Source organism: Hemicordylus capensis, chromosome 4 (assembly GCF_027244095.1).
Source record: "Hemicordylus capensis ecotype Gifberg chromosome 4, rHemCap1.1.pri, whole genome shotgun sequence".
In the NCBI taxonomy this organism is placed as follows: Eukaryota; Metazoa; Chordata; class Lepidosauria; order Squamata; family Cordylidae; genus Hemicordylus; species Hemicordylus capensis.
In genome coordinates this window covers 164,505,546-164,526,970 of record NC_069660.1, presented here as the reverse complement: position 1 = coordinate 164,526,970, position 21,425 = coordinate 164,505,546, and the positions used below count along the sequence as shown (strand labels likewise).

Genomic DNA, 21,425 nt, shown 5'->3' with positions numbered 1-21,425 from the left:
CAAGTGATGAGCCAAGTGTGCCTCTCCCCACTCGGTGGTGTCTGAGGCTAGAGCAGTGCTAGTTCTGGTCAGAGACTCCTTGCTGCCTTGGGGCCCAGTACAATAGGGTTGCTTATACTTTCCTATTGGCAGCCCTGCACACCCTTTATGAGTGCCATCTAGGGGTGTGCACGGAACTGCCAACTGCGGTCCGGCACTGGGGTGGGGGGGTACCTTTAAGAGCGGCAGGAGGGTTTACTTACCCCTCCCGCCGCTTTCCCGCTCTGGCGCCGTAATCCTAAGAGTAATTGGGGCGGCAGGACACCTCCCTGCCGCCCCTTCCCCGACGTTGCTTGAAAAAACTCCCGGGAGTCGTTTGTGCGAGCCCATCCCTAGTGCCAGCCATAAGGGTAGGTGCTAAATGGATTTAGGACACTTCACCAATGGTGGGGGTTTGATTTCTTTCACTAGGGGTGTGCAAACATGTTTGAGTGCAAACCTGTTTAATATCGAACTGGTTCAGTTCTAAGGTTTGGGGTTGAGCCAAACAACCCCTGGTTCAGCTCGACCCCAGACCAAATACCACCACCACCTGTCCCCCCAGTTTGGGGGTTCATCGAACATTTTTGAGGAATCCCCCCCTTTTTAACTTCCCCCCCCGGAGGGATTCTCCAAGCTGGTGGGGGGTGGTATGTGGAGGTTCCCCCTTCCCCCCACTGGCCTTCCTTGTTGTAAGAATCTCCCTATTTGAGCATCTTTGGCTGGGTCATGACCCCATCACCTTGGAGAATCCCTTTGGAGGGGGTAAGTTCAAAAATAAAAAGCAAATAATTTTTCACTATAGGAAAAATTTGAAGAGCTTTTCGGCTGAGTGAATAAAGACATCTCCCAAGCCTACCAAAGCACCTTTATCAGGCCCCATCTGGCCTCACTGCCTATCTAATGGGTGAGGCAGCTGCCACTATTAGAACGGACACATCTCTTTTTGCTGCCGTGGGACAGGCACTTTGCCATCCATCTCTTCTTTTGTTCAGTAGCATAGATGGGTGGTGGGTGGGTTTCACTTACAATGCTTTCATTGGCTTAATACTCCAATAAGTAGTTTTATGTTAAACCTTTTGCAGTGAGGTACCCCACCTGGGATAAACATAGCCCTGTTTTACATCCCACTGCTGAATAACCTCCACCACTGAAAGAGAGTGTAACTCTGGACTCACCTTCTGATAAGAAAGATGTCCACATTTTATACACTTTCTCTGAAATCCTGAGTTTACCAGTCTCTGCTTATTACAACATCTAAGATGGTAAAGTAGTTCTGTTTCAAAGCAACAACTTTTCTAAAGCAAAAGTATAATTAGACCTCTGTGTGTGTACATATATAACAAATACCAACTCACTTTTTCTGCACACTCAGTACTATCCCTACAGATCAGCAGGCTGAGTTCAAAGAGCTGTCTCAGGATATTCAGGAGCTGGAGCACAAACTGAACCAAGAATATCAACAGAAAACGGTAGGTGTTTTTCTTATAAGAGTCAGTTTAGATGAAGAGTTATTAATTAACCTCTGTGGAGCTACCTCAAAATTATATAATATCTTGTTGAATTTTGATGCTTTCTTGTTTTTAGGAATAAAACTTTCCTGGGAACAGGATATAGGAAATTGTATAGACTCAGGAAATTGGGTTAAGTTAAATAAACCTTTAGAATGGACAAGTAATGTTAGAATATGGGAGCAACAGATCAAAATATTACCTAAATGGCAAATGACCCCAAGGAAGTTGGCGAAGATTTTAAAAAAATCTCTAATGCTAACTATTGGGGAGGGTGTGTGGAATTAGGCTCTTATAAACATATGTGGTGGGATTGTGTCAGAGTCAAAAGATTTTGGCAAGCAGTAGAAAATGAAATAGTAACTAAATTCAGAGTTTTGATTACACTTAATATAGAATTGGGACTGCTGCTTTTGTTTACTGGAAGTAATATAAAATTGAATAACAATGTTTTGTTAAGGTTATATTAGTAGCTCAAGCATTAATTAATTGCTTGTAATTGGAAAACTGCTGAAAATCTTAATATCAGTAACTGGTATAAAATAATATGGGAATATATGCTTGAAGAAGTTATTTTAGCTCGATGCAATAATATACGACAAAACCTAAATAGATATGACTTTAAGCAGGTATGGAAATCAGTTATAAATATAGTGGAGACAAATAGGGTTTATTATAATTTGAGTGAGATCTTGGTTGAAATGGTTAAGAAGACGATGGATTGAATATACAAGTATGACTGATATACCAGTAGAATAAAACTTATACCAATTGTACAATTTTTTTCCAGTTTTTCTTCTTCCTGGCATATTGCAAATGTTTCTTAATCTGTTGTACCATCTTGTTGTAATGTTAATGTATATTTCTAATATTTAATAAACTAATAATAAAAAGAGTCAGTTTAGATGCAAAGTTACACTGGTTTTGTATTCTGGCCATTTGCTATCAAATAGTAACTTTGGGCTTTGGGAGGGGGCTCAAAATATGCCACCTTGATCTGTGAATTTATCCTTCTATCTCTGGACAACATTAAAGTCAATGATTTGTTCTTCAGTGGTTGGAAAAATCTTTAGCTATAAGCTGTAGGAGCATGCTGATATCTTCCTCCATTGAAGTAGGGGTTTGCTTGTGCCCTTGGCAGGGAGAGATGGGGAGTTTGACTAGTGGTCTTGTACATGGCCTGGTGAGTCCACTGACCAGATGCCAACCTTGCTTTCCCCCCTTGGTTGGCATCATGTGTTTAGTTTCCAGCTTGGGTGAAGAGTTTTCTCTCTAGGTGCACTGGAGGAAAGAGTGTTCTTCAGTCTATTCTTGACCAATACAACGAGAATTGGGGCCCTGGAGTTGCTAGCTTCCTCAAAGTGACTGCAGTTTGCCTGCTTTGGAACTCTTACATTTGGTTAATGCATTGCTGTCACAACTAGTGCTTTGATTTGGTCAGGGGGTGTGACCTTTTCAAGTGAGCAGGCTTGGTCACCTTGCAGTAGCCCTTGGGAGTTTCTTATGAGGTCTGGGAGTCTTTGGTTACATTGGACCACTCCACCAACTGAAATGGAGTCTGCTCACCCACAGGGAGATGGTCCATTGGCATTGGGATTCAAAATCTTTAGGCTTCCGTTCACTCATTATTTCTTCCAGGCTTTTCCAAGCAGATGGGCCATAGTGTAAGCTGCTTCCCAGCAGATTGGGCAAGAAAAGGCCCTACCTCCTCTCAAATTCCAAAATCTTATGTATATTAACACAAATGATGGCCTATTATTCATCCAGTTGTGTTGTGCTGGCTCTGCCATCCTTTCCCTCCACACTCCTGCTGTAAGCCTGGTGATTCTTTCTAGCCTTCGAATAAATGGCTTCATAATCCAAAGATCAAAATTTAAGATAAAAGGCTAGATTCTTCTGAAGCTCAAAGTAGAGCAGAACCTCCCCCCGCCCTTAACTGTCAAACAACTGTTCTTTCTGCTAGAATGCTTTGCGAGAGGCGAACCAACAAAAGAGAATAGAAATTGCAGAAAAAACCCAGCATCTGGTAAGTGTATTTTAACTGAACAGTAGATGTGAGTATAGCCACAACATACAAGACTGAACATGGCCTTATCTTCAGCTAGCTATAAGCAATATGGGAATCTCCTAGATGTTTCTTAGAATTTTGTTTTAAAGCCTTTTTAATTAGTTGAAATAAGAGCCTCCCCATCTCTGGCAACTTTTTAAAAGGCACATTTATTCACCCAGGCTTTTAATTAGATTTATGATTTTAAAATTTTAATGTTGGTTTTAAACAATTTTAATTGTTTAATTGATTTAGTCTTGATTTTAATTGTTTTGCTTTTATTTTGCTGTAAACCGCCCTGAGCCATTTTTGGAAAGGCAGTATATAAATAAAATAAATAAATTCATTTGAATTTTCCTTAAGTGATTTTTTTTACCATTAGAACTTTACCTTCTACAGCAAAGAATTTCTGAGCATTCCAGCTACCCACATAGGTTCTTTCCCAAGCATTTAAACATTAATGTACCTTATTTTGAATACAATGAGAGCAGAACATCATTTTGCTGCCCATAATGGCTTTTTGGGTGAATTCAGAAAATGAATAAAATAATGAATATTTATTTATTTATTTATTTATTTATTTAATAATGAATAATTAAATAGTGGCTTCAGTAGTTTCTAATGAGGCAGCTATCATGTGGTTGATTTGTTGTGACAATCTTCTTCATCTCTCCTAAACTGGTCTAAAGACTATGATCACATGCTGTTTTTAATATGTAACACTGCACTGCAAGTGTGTTATCTTAATTTATAAAAGAGGGATTTGGTGGTGTGTTTAGCTCAATTTTGTCTTCAGCTGTTCATAGTTCTCACAGTTTTGTTGGGCAGCTCCTCTACTTTAAGGCATTAGCTGTTATTTCCAAGAGGCCATTGTGCTCATTTTTGTAGAACAGGTTCTAGAATTGCCCTTCTCCAAACTATGCACATAGAAGTAGAAGAGTTGGCTGTTCTAAAATTTGCTTGACAGTCAACTTAAATCTCCCTATTTTGAAAGATAAAAATTGTCATGCTCTATAATGACTCGCTTAAGGACAATTATTTATTCTGATTAATATTGTTTAAACTGGTGGCACCATTATGATAAGCCTTTTATTAACTCTTGTTAATTAGAATGAGCTAAAACTGGCCATATGTAATCTAAAAGAAGAACAAGAGCAATTGAAATCCAAGATTACAGAGTCTCCAGAAGAGCTGATGAATTGCAAAGAACGACTGATGGAAACACTGCAGAAAATCAAGAAAGAAAAGGTGAGACTGCCCTCTATTTTTACTACTTTGTTTGCATATTATTTTCAAACTAGCTTGATGAATGAGCAAAAACAGCATTTCTCATTCAAGCAAGTGAACAAGCAGAACATTTTCCTGTCTAGGAGAGGTATTCATATTGGATCAAAGAGAATCTGAATGCTCTTTCTGCATCCTTCTGAAAAACCACAGTAGTTACCAACATTTACAACTGTAATTGTCTAGCTGTTTGTTTCCCCCACTTCTTGTCCTGTTGTAGAATAATAATAATAATTTATTATGGTCCATGACCAGCCAGCAATTACAACAATCAACAGTTACAGGCAGTGCAACTTAAAATATTAAATAATAATGAATAATACTAGGACTACCATCACAATAACACACATGACAAGGGTTTACCATTTGTTTCCTAATATTGCAGGCAGTAGTGCAGAATTTAGCCACACAATAGGTAATCTCAGAATCAGAAAGAAAGAGATTTACATAAAAGTCATTTGGCCTACCTGGTTAATGTAACAAAATTGGACCAATAAGAAGTATAAAACACTGTGTATTTTATAAAATGCACAGTAAAGTACTTCAGGCTCCACGGACTCAATCATTCCTGAAAAGCAGGGGCAGAGCCATTGGGAATATGGCATATGGTGAAATCTTCCCTCCAAAACTGCTGAAGTAAAAGCATGGCAGAACTTAGGGAGAGTGATTATATAAATAATTAGCTGGGGATAAGATCTGTCTAGAATTCCCTACAACCACGCAGTGTGTAATTCTCACTCGGGCGGGGGGGGAGGAAAGGGCGAGCAGGGGGGAGAGCAAAGGGTGAGCGGAGAGTGGGCGGGGGAGGAACAGCTGAGTGAAGTCTTGGGTGATGGGATAGGTTGAGCTGGGGGGAAAGGCCGAGTGAGGGGGGCCTTCTGCCACCCTGCCAAGTCTCTGGAGTGGGGAAGGCTGAGTGCACTAGCGCACAGATGCTCTGTGCGGGTTTAGCTTGTTTTACTATTAAGCACAGTAAAAAATCACCTATTTCCCTAGCAACTATTTTTTTATTTTTCTGATCTTTAAAGGTGGTTTTTAAATTGACAAACATAACAAATGCATCCAGAACTGCCGTCCTTTAGAAAAAACTCTCAACGTATATTTTTACTCCGAAATGCCCAACAATGTTAAACTTCCTTGAAATATGACTAATCTAAATTTCATGAAGTGCTAAAACTCTGCTTAGTCTGTGGTTTGTTTGTTTTTTTAAACTTGTAAAGCAAGAAGTAATTAAGAAGTATGAAGCTTACAGAGATCTGGTAGAGATATTGCCACCATGCCAGCTGGAGATACAATTATACCAAAAGAAAATGCAAACCCAAGGAGCAAATGTGGATAAGCTGTGCAGTATATTGGCGGAGGTTAGTATTGTTCATTTCCTTCCCTCTTACTCTAGCAATGAAACTCCTGTTTCTTTTGAGACAATGAAACTGCTGTATCATTTGAGGCATGATCCCTCCTGGCATGAACTCAGCTCAGATTCCAGATTTGTGAGTGGAGAAACGGGAAGCACATCCAACTCCTGTTTTAGGTAATAGCCATTATGCGGCATGTGAACAAAGGAAGGGGAGAGGTGGAAGAAGACCTAGTTGGGCCCCTGCAGCAATGTACTGGCACAAACTGCAGCACTTGAGGATTGTGCCTTTGTTTTTTGCTGCCTTGTTCCTGGAAGACGTTTTTCTCTTGAGATGCAGCAATGAATAGTCCTCATGTGTTCAAGCACATAATAATAAAGACTAATTTGAGAAGTTATACGTGAGCAAACAGATCTCTCCAGCTCTGTAGTAAATCCCAGTTCCATACTCTGTGTGTGTGTGTGTGTGTGTGTGTGTGTGTGTGTGTGTGTGTGTTTAATATATCAGTGAAGAGTGCCTCTCCAAAGACATTTAAAACATAAATCACTGGCATGTAATTTTAATGCAGAGTTAGATGCATATTTTTGAAATGGCTTCTCAAACAAAATACCATTTGGCCATTCTTGTTATTAAATAGACATTTTAATTCTGCCTGTAAATATTAATATAATTAGGAACTTAAATTTCTAATCTTTCCACCAAGATAACCATACAAAACTATAAATCGCCATAAAGTCAAAAGGCTCCATCCAAAAGAAGAGCAAAACAGAAGACTTGGTGTTCAAAGGGTTGGCAAAACAATGCTTTAGCTAGTTTGAAAGTTGCAGTTTTTTATTTGCAAGGATATTAGGTAAGCATTCCTCTCTCTCTCTCTCTCTTTTTTTTTTTTTTGGTAAGCTCTTCCTCATTTATTTTTAGGCAAGTTTTTAGTTTTGGGATTGGCCAAGTATTACATCTCATAGCTTTGCAGCATTTTGTTTGAACCAGCAGAAAATATGTCTGTCAGAAATATGTCAGAAAATATGTCAAAATCTGCTTTTGTCCAGCAGAAAATATGTCTTAATTGCTTCTGGTATTTCTTCCAAAACATGCACATTCTAGATCCGAACTTTAGAGGACCAGATTGAGAGTAGCAAAAGTGAATTTGCAAGTGCCGAGACAGAGAAAATGTCCTTGAAGAGACTGATTACTGCTAAACGGAATAAACTCTCCATTGCTGAAATCAAAATGAAGAAGATCCACGAGGATACTGAACAGCGCAAGCAGGCAATAACTGAGTATGAATAAGCTGGCATTTTGGTTTTATCCTACTTAGTGCCTTAAAACAACTTAATACAATTTCAAAACTATATTCCTGATGAACGCATACTCAATCATGTTGTCTTCTGAGAAATGGGTGTAATAATTTTTTGTGTATGAAGACAACTTTACTGGTAGGCAGGTGGTTTGGTGCTCTAATCAATGCACATTAACAGCAACACTCAGCATAGCATTCATTTAACTTTTAATGCTTCTTCATTCTTTCATCATCCTAGAAAGTGTCACACTGGGATAACTTTATGGCAAAGTAACAAAAGCCTATTGGCCCCTCATTAATCTTTCATAAATTCCCTGCCACATCTGCTCATTCTCAAAAGCCTCAAAACCTGGGGGGAAACGGGGATTTGTGTCCCAACGGGATAGTATCCTGACATAACGTTTCTGAGGCAAAAGCAGATTTGATCAAAACCTTCCAGGCGGTCTTCTCTCCTTGCCACTGCAGTGAATTTGCATGGCAACATTTATAACATCGCAGTTATGTTCCTGATTACAGCACTACCACCTGTCTTCAAAGGACTATGACTTCATTAAGAGACTTAGAAGCTCTCTTTCAACAGTGGGAATTATTAATCCAGTTGATCACTTAAAGATACTTAAGCATTATAGCTGGATCAATGAAAAAATACTTTCCCAAACCCAAGGTTTGAATTTTGCAACAGTATTGATTTTTATATTTAAATTTTATTACCTATTTTACTGCCTATAAGGACCCTCAAAGCAGCCTTCTTACTCACTAGCTTAGAAAACAAATCTGGGAAGGGTGCAGGCCACAGTAGGCAACTTGTTCACACTGCAAGTATTCCGTAAGTGAGCAGGCTAAGCTGCATGTGAATAAAACATTTCATTTCATGGAAAACCTTGGTGCCAAACTCCCCTTTATTATATTCTTCTTCTGGAATTGTTTATAAATGTGCCCATGAAGTTCCGCTTTGAGTAACTTTAGTGGAAATGGGTTTTCTCAATCATTTAAACAGCCATTAAACTGGTCAGTGCCCTGTTTCCAATAGCCACTCACCTCATGTTCGATGGAGGGTACAGGAGAAACTCAGGAAATCATTTTAGTGCATGGGAACGTTAATGCAGGGGCAGGCACCCAGATTTCAAGCCATGAAATCCTCTAGGCACCCAGATTTCAAGCCATGAATGGCTTTAAAGGTAAGTACTTTAAATTGTGTGGCACTTAGAAACTGACTGGAAGTCAGTGGCACTACCAAATTTAAAATATTGCTGCTAGATTAAATAGTTTCTGAGCAGTCTTCAAAGACAGCCCTATGTACAATGCATTATAATATTCAATCCTGCACATTAACAGATTGTGGATAACTAGCAAAATTATCTTTATCCAAGAAAGGCTGTAGCTGGTATAAAACACTCTATGCCACAGAGGCCATTTGGGCTCCTAGTGACAAGGCTGGATCCAAGAGCACCCCCAAACTCTGAACCTGATCATTTTAGGAGAAGTGTGGTTCCAGCTGAAACCCAAACCGATGAGGTAAAGAAAGAAACTGTCTCTCTGTAAAGGAAGTACAGAAATACAAACTTCATAAGAACATAGTAGGGCTATTACTGTTGTCAGAATGAGGATACACCACCCACTTAGGGGTGTTTCCATAGCCTTCATCCTAGCTGGTGGTTTGATTGAATTCTAGCTCTCTAGTTTCCCATTTAAAACACCTGAAGCATTCAAAAGTTCCAGTAACTTCTCTCTAGGTGTGTGTGCACAGAACTGGTTCTGTGCACACCTGGGAGGTGGGGGGAATCGCTTTAAGGTGTGGGGAGGGTGTCCTTACCCCCTCCCCCCCCGCCACGCTTCTCCCTCTGGTGCTGCTTCAAAAACTGCTGGTGCAGGGCAGCTGTATTCCCTTTTGCTGCCTCAGTCAGTGTAAAACCAGAAGTGGAGGGCGTGCATCACGCACATGCATCTGCCACTTATGGTTTTACGCTGACTGGGCCAGCAAGAGGCGCCCCGTGTCAGCGGTTTTCGAAGCAGCAGTGGCAGAGGAGGTAAGGGCACCCTCCCCACGCCTTAAACAGCCCCCACACATTTGCACTGGTTTGAATGTGGGGTTTCTGAACCAGTTTGGTGTTCTTGGAATAGAACATTTGGCGCTCTAGGAATATAGTGCACATCCCTACTTCTCTCATCTCACGAGGAGACTTGCCTGGATTACTCCTGTGCAAGTGAAAGCAGGGCGGCACTCCTGTGTGACACCCAAAGAGATGACACTCGGAGGGGTGACTTCCCTGTGATGTTGCCTGTGTTGGGCCCAAGGGATATCCTCTGTCCTCCAGAAGTGGCCTCAAGGGCCAGAACTATTGAAACAGGAAGCTGGTAAGTTTGGGGGAAGTAATTGCAACAAAAAGCCAGTAAAGCTGGCTGTTTTACATGTCCTTCTGCTGGGCTCAGATATCTTGACAGTAGCTTAGGGGATGGGATCCAGATGATACCATCTCTACAGAATCACTGGTGTGTGAACTAACATTTGCAAATAATATAAATATATATATGTATATATCTGTGACTAATGTAGGAGTAGCAGTGCTAACAAGTTAACTTATTCTCTAGGTATTGCAGCCAGTTTCAGGAGAAGAGAGGAGCAGTCTGTGAGAAGCTGACAGCAACTTGTGCAGAAATAAAGCAGTTCAAAAGTGCTATTCAGCAGCTAAATGACAATGTTGCAGAAAAGAAATCAAAATCTCAGGTGAGTGAGGCCACAGATTAGATGTGATATATTCCTACTGGAATAAGTTTACAAGATCAAAGAAACCAAGTGGAATAGAATACTATTTAGGTTCATCGGGCACCCTAACAAGGGAGTTCTCCAAAACTCTGTTCAGCTTTAACCAGATCTAACGTTGTTCAGTTTGGATTCTTTCTTATGTTTGACTTGCAATGATCCTGAATAGAGATGTAAAATTTCTGGAAACTGAAGCCATGAGGGGTGCGGGGGAGGGAAATCTGTGTTTGGAGCAGACAAGAGTGGTGGTAGAGAGAAATATTTTGAGAAAATTTGAAATATACACAATACTTTTTTTTAGCATTCTTTACAGATCTAAGGTCACTTTTTGTTTCTTTAGGAGTATAAAACTTATGTATAACCTGCTTTGCTAATTATATTGGTCATATTTGCTATTTTATACATAAAAGTATAGTTTTTTCAGACAATAAGTACAAATGTAGTAATTTAATTTACTTTTAAATATTACTTAATTTTTTGTTATAAATGACTACTATCTGCTGAACTCCAAGAATCCATCTCTTAAGTTTTTGACTGTTACTTCGACGTGTTCTCAGAGTCACACTTCTTGGCTCTGCAGCTGTGCAGAGACCACATATGGGACTTTCCAAGCTTCTAATTTTGGCGGGAGCTCCACCTCTTTGCCGTATATGTGGCTGCGAGTCTCCTTATCCCCTCAGTCTTTTGTTGTCCACATTCAGTCAACTTCATTGGACATTCTCCGAGCTTCTCTGAGTTTCTAGAAAAGAAATATCTTCTCTCGGTTTTGTTTCTATTCCTCTGTTTCAGGTAGTACTCCTTTTTTCGTTTGATTCCCGTTCCCTGCTGGGACGGAAAGAAAAACAAGGGTGGCAAATGTCATATGGCGAGCTAAGTAACTTTTAAAAAAAATTGTGTGAGGTGCGTGGCTAAGTTGCCTTTGTCTGATGGCCACAGCAAGTGCTTGTTCTGTCTCAGAGAGGTGCATGTGGTCAAATCTTGCCTGCAAGGTTCAGTTCAAATCTGAACTGTTTATTCACCAAACAGGTGTGAAGGAATAGGGCGTCTCATTTGCACTCTGTGCTTTGGGAACAAGCCTTACGATTTTCCCATTCCATATCATAGCGAAGGGGTGCAAACGTGTCTGCTGAAACGCCGACAGTTGCAGGACTTGGTGAGCTGACACAGTCAATCTTACACTTGCCTAAGGACACTTTCCTTCTACTGAAGTAGACTGTACTTTTATTGCACCATGTTTATTGCACCATGCCCCGGTACAGTGTACTTCCAGAGAGGTGCCATAAACTATCGGTTCTAGGCGTGACCGTTGGATCCTTCAGGGGGAACTTTGAAGAAAAAGAAGACAACTTAGAGATCTACGAAGCCACCAGCTTCATTGCTGTGGGGCAGCATTTGCTGAAAATACCAAAAAAGCAGCAAGCTTTGACACCTGCTACAAACCCTTTGGAACCTAAGAAGGTGGTGCAGCCCTCGGGCTCAACACAAACCACACAGTACCGGGGCAAGACCCACACACCAGTCAGTCACAACCAAAGACACTGATTACAGGTGAAGTGGTTCCCTTAGCCTCTATTCTAGAGGCATGACAGGGCTCAGCGATGGGCGAGACTTGAGACCTTACAGATTTACCAGATTACCACCTGGCCTTGCTCTCCAGAACCCAAGACACCTCTGTTGGACCCGAGTGACCACATTGATACTGAGAAACAAGAAGTGTCACTACCTACTTTTCCACAGCCAGTTTCGCCCCACTGCAGTTGGAATCAATGACTATAATATATCTGATAGTGTGGGCATCTGCATGTGATCTGAGAAGAAGGAAATGGTCAATGCAGTAATAAGCCTTGCTGGCACCATTGTATGAAACCTCATGAAACTGAAAAATTCCAAAAGTTTTGAAAATTGATCAAGATGCCTAGGACAGTGTTGTCAGTAACATACTATGAGCCCTGAACATTTTTTAGTTGAGCTCTGGCCATCATCTTGGGTGGGGGGGAAGGTGGCCAAAATTAGGGTTGTTGTTTTTTTGTGTATATCTCACAAAACCTTGATCTAATGGGGAAGAGTATAACATGAAAATTGATAATAACAATCTCTATACAAGAGTCAGAATCACTGTAAAAATGTAGAATTCGGTTTAGAATTGAATAGTTCTGCTATAAAATAAAGTTTTTGTGGAATGTTATGTTATAGCAACTCCACTGTCCTTGCCCCCCGCCCCCCCAGCTCACCTGCAAAACTGAAGAGAGCATGACATTTACTATCAGTCATGAGGGGGCAATGGGGGCTTTTTGTCCTTTGCTAATTAATTTCAGGAACACATGGGTGTGTGTGTATGCAGACAGTTAAATGTATCTCCTATGTAGTCAATGGAGATACCAAAGTGGATTTGGGGGCAAGGCACCTTGTGCTCCCAGAAGCCAGTGGGGCTCAAGGTTTTTAATTTTTTTTAAAAAAGATTTTAGCTTGTCTCAATGCAATGGATAAGAATTCCTCCCCACTCAAAAATATAGAACAGTGTGTGACTTAATGAACTCTGTGTGACCTCAGAGTTCACTGCGGTGGGGAGAGAAATTCCTATTCATGCATTGAGACAGGCTAAAATCTTTTTTAAAAAACACAAAAAGACCCCAAACCATGAGCCCAACTGGCTTGGGGCTGCTGAGGGGAGTTGTGGCACAAGGTGCCTTGCCCCCAAACCCACTTTGGTGCCCAGGAACCCCCAAGGGGGCAGTTGGGGCATCCTCAAATCCCCATTATTCCTTATTGGGGAAATACAAAAAACTGAAAAATCTTCAAAAAATCATTAAAAATCACAGGAGTGTCTGATTGCTTTGGGATGTGGGTGGTAGTTGGTACTCATGGATCCCTACCATCCCAACCCAGTTCTTGGGGCTCAAACTGGTTTGAATATAATCAGTCTCTGTTTGGTTCAAACTCAGACCAGCATTGCTAATTCAGTGCTCTGTTTGGTTCGGGTTCAAACCTTCAAACCGGTTCAAATTTGAACCTGTTTGCACATCTTTAACAGGGGTACATAATTTTGGACAGTATCATTTTCATCTGCTGCAGACAACTCTGGTGGATTTACAGTAGGGCATGACTGTCCATGGCATTGGCCACAAATTGTAGAACATTTCAATCCAGCTTTTTGGAATTGGTAAACAATGAACTCAGTAAATGGAAGAGGATTGCAGAAAAAATTGAGGAGAAATGGCAAAACCTGCAAACATGTGGATTAAATGTTTTCATTTGGTGTCTATTTTGAAATACTATAAGTAGAAATAATGGGCCATTGGAACCTTCATGTTCATTATGCACAAGAAATGATTCCATATTTTCACACCAATGGACACTTCCCATACACAAAAGCATGCCAACTGGACTTGCAGGACATGTTAAACTTTGAAGCAATTATTGTCAACAATAGATATTTTACTGAGGACAGACAAGTTTTGGGGAGAAATTTGGTCTGACATGGTCAGGGATCACATTTATGTGCTCCATGAAAACAGGAGATCTTACTCATGGAAGAGAAATTACAAAAAGCTTATTGGGTAGATAGATTCTGGGAATGCCTGCTACTTATAACATATGTGGCAGCTTAGAAGATTTCTGTAACATAAACCTTTACATTACAGAACAGCATGTTGATATTAGGAAATTGCACATAGTGAGAAATGATGCAGATGTTCAGAAGCATGTTCAGTGGTTCTTGGCTTATTATCCCTTTCCTGATTTTGAACAAAGTCATGTCTATAGCATCAGGAGTTAGTTTATTTTTCAGTTGCCATCTTGATGTATTCAAATCAGGTCATCCTGGAGATAGCTATCTATGTGGTTGCTAAGAGTCGACACCAACTTGATGGCACTTAATCGTTCAAAACAATGAGTCAAGTTATTATCAACTTTGAAAAATTTCAGCTGAAACAGTATAACAGGGTACTTCTACTGTTACAATGAGCATAAAACTCCATGACATGATTGTTCAGATGATCCATTGCTACTTTTTAAAAGAATATGTACTACGGGGGGAAATATGAACTACTGAACCATTTCTAGTGTGAATTTGGTCCTTTCCCACTTCTTTTCAATGAAACTGTTGTGCATAAAATGAATAAAGCTGCACTGCATGATATTTTTGATCCTACAGTAGTAATCAATTATCATGATGCATCATACAATGGCATTGCTTTGGCAGGAGAATGCTTTCTTCTGACATTGTGTGGTGTACCAGAAAAGGAGCCTTCTTTTAACATTCATGGATGCAAGTGCTTTACAAGGTTTACCACAAGAAATCAGCATCAGATTGCTGCGTCCTGCTTGCATGTATTCTGAGTGTACCAGCAAGTCCAGCAGTGGCATGGTTTTGGGTGGGGGGACCACATGTTGGGGTTGGAAACCATCAACCACCAGCATTACTCCCATTCTAGCCATCTAGTATTCTCTCTAATTGTTTTCATCTCTGTGCAGAATGAGTTTTGTTCTGGGCAGCAGTATCAAGGCAGTGTGTGTGCATGTGCATTCAGAATGGGGCCTTCCTGATTCAGCCTAAGTGGGATCTAAAATTAACTGAGTGGACATTAAAAAATGTGTGAATGTGCGCGCAAACACACACACACACACACACACACACACACACGCCTTAGAGGGAACACTGCAGCTATCTGTTGCAGATAGTCTCCTGCAAATCTGTTGCATGCAATTGCTCAAAAATACGTGGGCCAGGATGTGGCTGTAAAAAAGCTGAGTTGGAATGTTCCACAATTCATGGCAAACACCATGGACAGTCATGCCCTAATGAAAACTCACCAGATGTGTCTGAAGCAGGTGAAGATATTGACCAGAATGTTGTATCTCTGAATTTTCAAACACTTGAAACTGAAAATGAAGTAGTAAAAGTCCAATGTTGCTAGTGACCTACAATTAAGATGGTGATGAACATTTTGAACAGACATTCTTGAGCAAAGTTATCAATTTGATACTCCTAGAACAAGCTAAGCTGTGATGATTGTTTTTCCCCTAAATTACAACTTTTGTTAAAATGCACACACAGAGACACTAGTATTCTGACTTGGATGGAATGGAAATTACTACATGGGTGGTATGTCCACGTATGCTTGCCACATATAGAGGTATGTCCACATATGCTCTCTCCCCATGCATTCCTGAAATTGCTTAGCAAAGAAGGGTGGAAAGCCCCTCTATAATTGTGGCTGACATTAAATTTTGCACTCTTTAATTATGTTGAGTTTTGCAGGGGAAATTGGCACATGAACAGACAGGAAAAAAACAGGGGCAGTGGAGTCACAATGAAGTACCATTTTACTAAAAACTTCATTTTGCAGCAAAACTGATTGTATTCTACATTTTTAGGAATGTTGATGCTCTACAATTTTCATATTAAATATTTTCAGAGCAAACAGATCTGAGCAAGGGTTGCAAGATATATGCAAACCACTATTTTTGGTCGCCACTTTTTCCAAACTGGCCACCAGAGCTCAACTTGAAATGTTCAGGACTTTAGTATGTTACTTACTACATTGTCCTCTGCATCTGTACCAATTAAAACTTTTGGAGTTTTTTCTGCATTTGCTAAAAATGAATATAAAATGGGCTAACTGTGCTAGCCTCATCTGATAGCTGGGATACAAGGTGGGGTGCCTGGTGAGTTTAGCACAATTCAGGTAACTAGCTGAACCCACACGGAGCATCTGTGCGGTAGTTCACTTCCTTTTGGGGGTTAGTTGGGAGAATTTGTTTGGCTGGTCCTCCCAAATCTCTCTTGCTCACGCTCTCTCTCCCTCACCACGCCTCGCTCGCTCGCGCCCTCTCCCCCCCCGCGCGCGCCCTCTCCCCCCCGCGCCTCGCTCGCGCGCGCACCCTCTTCCCCCTCGCGCGCGCGCGCCCTCTTCCCCCCCCGCGCCTTGCTCTCGCGCGCGCCCTCTTCCCCCCCGCGCCTTGCTCGCGCGCGCCCTCTTCCCCCCCCGCGCCTTGCTCGCGCGCGCGCTCTCTTCCCCCCCGCGCCTTGCTCGCGCGCGCGCTCTCTTCCCCCCCACCGCGCCTCGCTTGCTCAATAGAGTCTGAAAGGCATTGCCTGATAAAATCAGGCAATCAAAAGCCAGAAGGTAGCTGAAAAATATCAAAAGCCAGAAGGAAACTGCACAGGTTTCTGGTGTTCAAGGACTAAAGCTTCTGTCAAGACAGAGCCATGGTGCAGATACTTTTGGGGAACGGCCACCATGATTGCCAGGCTAGGCCCGCCAGCGTTGGCTGGCCAATTCTCCTCCTCCTGGGTGTGCCAGCCAATCAGGTGCCTCCGCAGCCCAGCCAATCAGCTCGGCTGCCGGGACGCATTTTCCCCAGGCACACCTAGGAGAAATATATGTATAGATACTGCTGTTTCTCTAAAAATGGTAAATAGATGTATTTAGCTGAAGAATATGATAATCTATTGGTGTACCCAGCATTTTACTTCTCTCTCCTAACTACTAATGATTAATCTCTAATTTTTTCCTCTACCTAAGGAGATCTACCTTAGCCTGAGGGTTGGCTTGGAGAAATACCATGAAAATCTAGTGAAGACTGTGGAAAGGCACACATCTACAACAGAAAATAAAATTACTGAATTAGAGAGACTGTTTTGATTTCCCAGTTTTGCTACTGATTTCATACTATGCTTTTATCACACTAAACTTCAGAGTGCATTTTCACTGCACGAGACCATTTTAAAAACAGCTTTCTTTTCTCCTTGGCAAAGGAGAAAAAATCAGGTCCTGTTCACTGTTGGACAGATGTAGTAATACCAGCTTGAACAATCCCATTAAACAGAGGTTGCAAGCTGCACTGTATTCTTTGTTTGCCAGTTCATCTTGTTTCTTGTTTTAAAATATGGATAAACCTGTTAGGGACTATTATTCTTGAGTTTGCTGATGATTCTCAATGGGAAAATGTGGTAAAGCAGAAGACCAGAGAAATCTCCTGATTTATCTTCTCTAGGGTATGGCTGCACAGAGGTGAACAAATGGCTTCCTTGGGATGGGAAGATGAAAGTTCCCATTCACTTTTAGTTGTGCTCATGCTCGAAGGGGCTTTGTTACACCCTAGAAATAGAGACGCATATATATTTGTAGTGATAAGTTCACTGCATCTTTGAACAATGTTGGATTGGATACGTTTTTAAAGCATCACTCTTGTGGGTTGTACTTCTGAGTATCAGGTAATATTTGAAGGGAAGTTAAAAGTTATTTTGAAGCTTAAGTTGTGCTTAATACTTGTAGCTATGTTCACCTTTGGGTGTGTTATGTATAAAAATAAATGAATCCTTTGTATATGCCTTATATGTATTTTCATTGACTGATAAAGCACAAACTCATTCATATGTCCTTCATACAGTATCTGCTTAGGATTATACAGACAGAAGCATGCATTGAATTAGGATAACTGTTTCTCCTCTGGCCCAAATTTATTCATTTAAAATGTGTATACCCCGTCCCTTACTGCTCAGAGCAGCTCACAACAATAAAATAGATGCAATGTAAAATAAAAGTAACAAAATTAAGTAAACAAGTTAAGTCAGGCTTAAACCACAATCAGAATTAAGTTTCACATTAAGTTATTTTAAAAGCTAAAAATTGAGAATTATAAAAACTAAAAAACCTACCAGTGATACACAAGTGAAACATTTAAAAATTCACTTTAAAAAGGTGTGTTTTAAATTGCTTTTTAAAAACACTGAGGGGAGGGAGCATGGAGAATCTCTTCAGGGAGGGCGTTCCAAAGCCAAGGGGCCACAACTGAAAAGGCCCTGTCTCTAGTTCCCACCAATCGGCTCTCAGTGGCAGAGCCATGAGCAGGGCCTGAGATGATGAACTGAGGGCCCTGGCAGGTTCATATGGGCGAATGTGGCCCAACAGGTACCCCAGCCACAAGCTGTGTAGAGCTTTAAAGGTCATGACCAGCACCTTGAATCTAGCCTGGAAGCGGACTGGTAACCAATGAAGCTGCCGTAGGATGGGTCTGACATTCGTGAAGTAACTTGTGCCCACGAGCATCCTTGCAGCAGCATTCTGGACCCGTTGAAACTTCCGAACCGTCTTCAAGGGCAGCACCACGAAGAGTGCATTACATCCAATGTGGAAGTTACCAAAGCATGAGTGACTGAGGTCAGGTCTGACTTCTCCAAGTAGGGTGGAAGCTGGCATACTAGCTGTAGCTGGTAAAAGGCACTTCTGCAAACCACCACCTGTACCTCCAGGACAGTTTTGGGTGCAGAAGTGCCCCCAAAGATCTACCTCTTTCCTATCCACTAACTTCTAAGTTTCGCTTATCTTTTTCAGCGACACTATTTCATTGTTGATCTCCTGAGTTATTTCAAAATAAACTAAATTTGTGGGCAGTCTGGGATCACCATGAGCTGCAAACAGCAGCCTAATCTCCATGTTTGTTTACAGTACCTCTGCTACAGCTATTGCTTATACCACTGAGCCTACATCTCTTTAATAAAGGTTCTGTACACTTGTCCATCTGACCTAATATTCAAAATTTGGTGTAGGTAGGTAAGGGAAACAGTTCTGAAAAGAATATGTGGCATTTGCTCTGTACAGTAGATGCTCTCTTGCTTATTGTATAATACAATACTTCCCTTTTCTAACCCAAGCTTAACTAAGATACGTCTTCTACTTTTTTCATTTAAAAAATCCCAATTGGTTATGGGAGAGTGATGCCTTCAAAGACCTGGTATGCTAAATTCTAGGAGTCACTCTCAATAGTTGCTGAGATCAGTAGGATCTTAAAGACTTTTCTGGTTTCAAACTCCACAAGTGCTTCAAGATCCAAATATTTTTAGATTTTGGGTCTATGTAGAATTTTATACTGATCATTCATTTGGTTAGAGAAAGAATTCGGTTAACTATCAGCCTTCTGTATTTCGGGGGCCAAGGATCTTCTTATCCTGCAGACTGGAGAAGTACAATTTCCAAAAGTTCTGAAGCCATGAAGAATCCGCCCCCACCCGAAAAAAGGAAAATATTGCATTATACATATTTTGTATTTTAAACTTTACTGTTTAAATACATAAAATGGACAGTGTACAGCTTAGCACAGTGGTTCCCGAACTGGGAGCCTCCAGATGTTCCTGAACTACAACTCCCATCAGCCCCAGCTATAATTTATTGTGGGTGGGGATGATGGGAGCTGTAGTTCAGCAACATCTGGAGGCTCCCAGTTTGGGAACCACTGGCTTAGCACATAGTTTTATTTCATTTTTTAAAAGACATGTATACTTCTAAATGTCATAAGTATATCACAACTACAAACCTATCTCGTGCTAGAGTTTGGCCTGCAAGTTGCTGTTACCTGAGATACCTGAACATATATGAGATTTTTCCACTTGAAAATTGGGAGCAGGAGGAATTGGAAATAACTATCGACACTGTTGTAAAATTTAAAAATGCACACGTTTGTAATTAGGAACAGTGTCTCTTATAGTGCACAAGGAACTGCCAATCAAGAGGAGAGGCAAGCCTGCTGCTGAGCCACTCTAAAGCATGCCCATGCAGTAGGGATGTACACAAATTGATTTTTGCAATTTGAGTTCAAACTGAATTAGCCTAATTTGATTTGAACTCCAATCTGCTGCCCTCAAATCTGGGCAGATTCAAATTTGATTTGAATCGATCCGACATTTTAAAAGGCTAAGAGGCACCAAAGCAGGTTTGGTGGCAGGGCATCATGGGTGCTGCCTACCACTTAACCTGCAGAGCAAACAGGCGATGTTTTAAAGGAATCTTGGGGTTTTTCCTGGTTTTGTCTTTTCTGCCATGAGGAATAATGGGGATTTGAAGTAGCCCCATTATTCCCCTTAGGTAGCGCCAAGGTGGACAAAAGTGGGTTGGAGAGTAGGGTTACCATGGGTGCCAACTACCACCCAACCTTCACTGCCTTGAAGGTGCTCTCAGGTAATATTTTAGGAATTTTCATGTATTGTAGACTTTTGGGTGTTAACTAACTTTTTCTCTTAGGGAATCCCTATGAAGAAGTTATGTAACATCTGAGATGTTTGGATTTCAGGAAAAACTAAAAAAATCCTTTAAAAATCACCTGATTGCCCTAACGCCTTGTGGGTTGGGTGGTAGGCAGCACCCATGGCCCCCAATGCTTTGGAGCACCTAGGTGCTACTCATGGGGGGGTGGGGGCTGCTTTGAATCTCCATTATTCCCAGTGGCAGAAAAAAAATAAAACCAATTAAAACTAAAAAATTGTTCCCCATGATTGGTAGGGATGTGCACAAAACCGGTTCGCCCAGTTCGGTTTGAATCCGAACCGGGTTTGAACCGGGAGGGGGTGGTCCAGTTTTGGTTTTGTCCGAACCACCCCCTGGATCGGTTCGAATCCGAACCGGTTAGAATTCAAACTGAACCGGTTCGGATCTCGAAAAGTAGCTAGGATGAAAGCTAACCTTGGGTGCCACCTACCACCCAAACCTCAAATCGATTGGACCTCCCTCTGATTTTTTACAAATTTTTAAAATATTTTCAAGTTTTGCCCATAACTCCCTATGTGGAGCACTTAGGGGCAAAAAGCTGGGGTGGGTGGTAGGCACCCATGGGTGTCCTCCACCCCAAAAATCCCAAGGCAATTGGTTGCTCCTAGTATTATTGGTGAATTTTTTTGGGGGGGGGGGATTCCCATTGGATTGAATGGGGATTTTGGGCAGCCCCGGACCCACCTCTGTGGGGTGGCAGCACCCCCAAAGTGGGTCTGGGGCCATGGCAAAAATGGTCTCAGTCCCTCCCAAGCATCCCTGGATGGATAGGAGTGAAGGGTTTTTTTATTAAGATTTTCTAAGGGATTAAATAATATCTAATTGGAATGTGTGTCAGTGGGTGAAAGGTAAAGCCAGCAAGCTCTGAGAGAGATAGTTATTTAATGCCTTAGGAAATCCTAATTAAAAAACCCATCACTCCTATCTATCCGGGGATGCTTGGGAGGGACTGAGGCCATTTTTGCCATGGCCCCAGACCCACTTTGGGGGTGCTGCCACCCCACAGAGGTGGGTCCGCGGCTGCCCCAAATCCCCATTCTATCCAATGGGAATTTTTCTTTTCTTTTCAAAAAATCCACCAACAATACAGTACTAGGGGCACCCAT

At 41.4% G+C, this 21,425-nt stretch overlaps 1 protein-coding gene across 2 annotated transcripts in view; it reads left to right on the top strand.

Moving 5' to 3' along the window:
* NUF2 (NUF2 component of NDC80 kinetochore complex) overlaps positions 1 to 17,609 on the top strand; it is a 35,513-nt gene extending 17,904 nt beyond the window's left edge. Inside the window, exons 8-14 of one of the 2 annotated variants that reach the window (XM_053249411.1) lie at positions 1,394 to 1,490; positions 3,493 to 3,555; positions 4,687 to 4,824; positions 6,081 to 6,221; positions 7,317 to 7,492; positions 10,102 to 10,237; positions 16,801 to 17,609. In XM_053249411.1, coding sequence (XP_053105386.1) covers positions 1,394 to 1,490; positions 3,493 to 3,555; positions 4,687 to 4,824; positions 6,081 to 6,221; positions 7,317 to 7,492; positions 10,102 to 10,237; positions 16,801 to 16,920 — 871 coding nt within the window. In that variant the 3' untranslated portion in view covers positions 16,921 to 17,609. Of the gene's footprint in view, positions 1 to 1,393; positions 1,491 to 3,492; positions 3,556 to 4,686; positions 4,825 to 6,080; positions 6,222 to 7,316; positions 7,493 to 10,101; positions 10,238 to 11,062; positions 11,174 to 16,800 lie in introns of those variants that run through there. The other variant, XM_053249412.1, reaches the window with a different exon arrangement.
* The last annotated feature ends 3,816 nt before the right edge of the window (positions 17,610 to 21,425 follow it).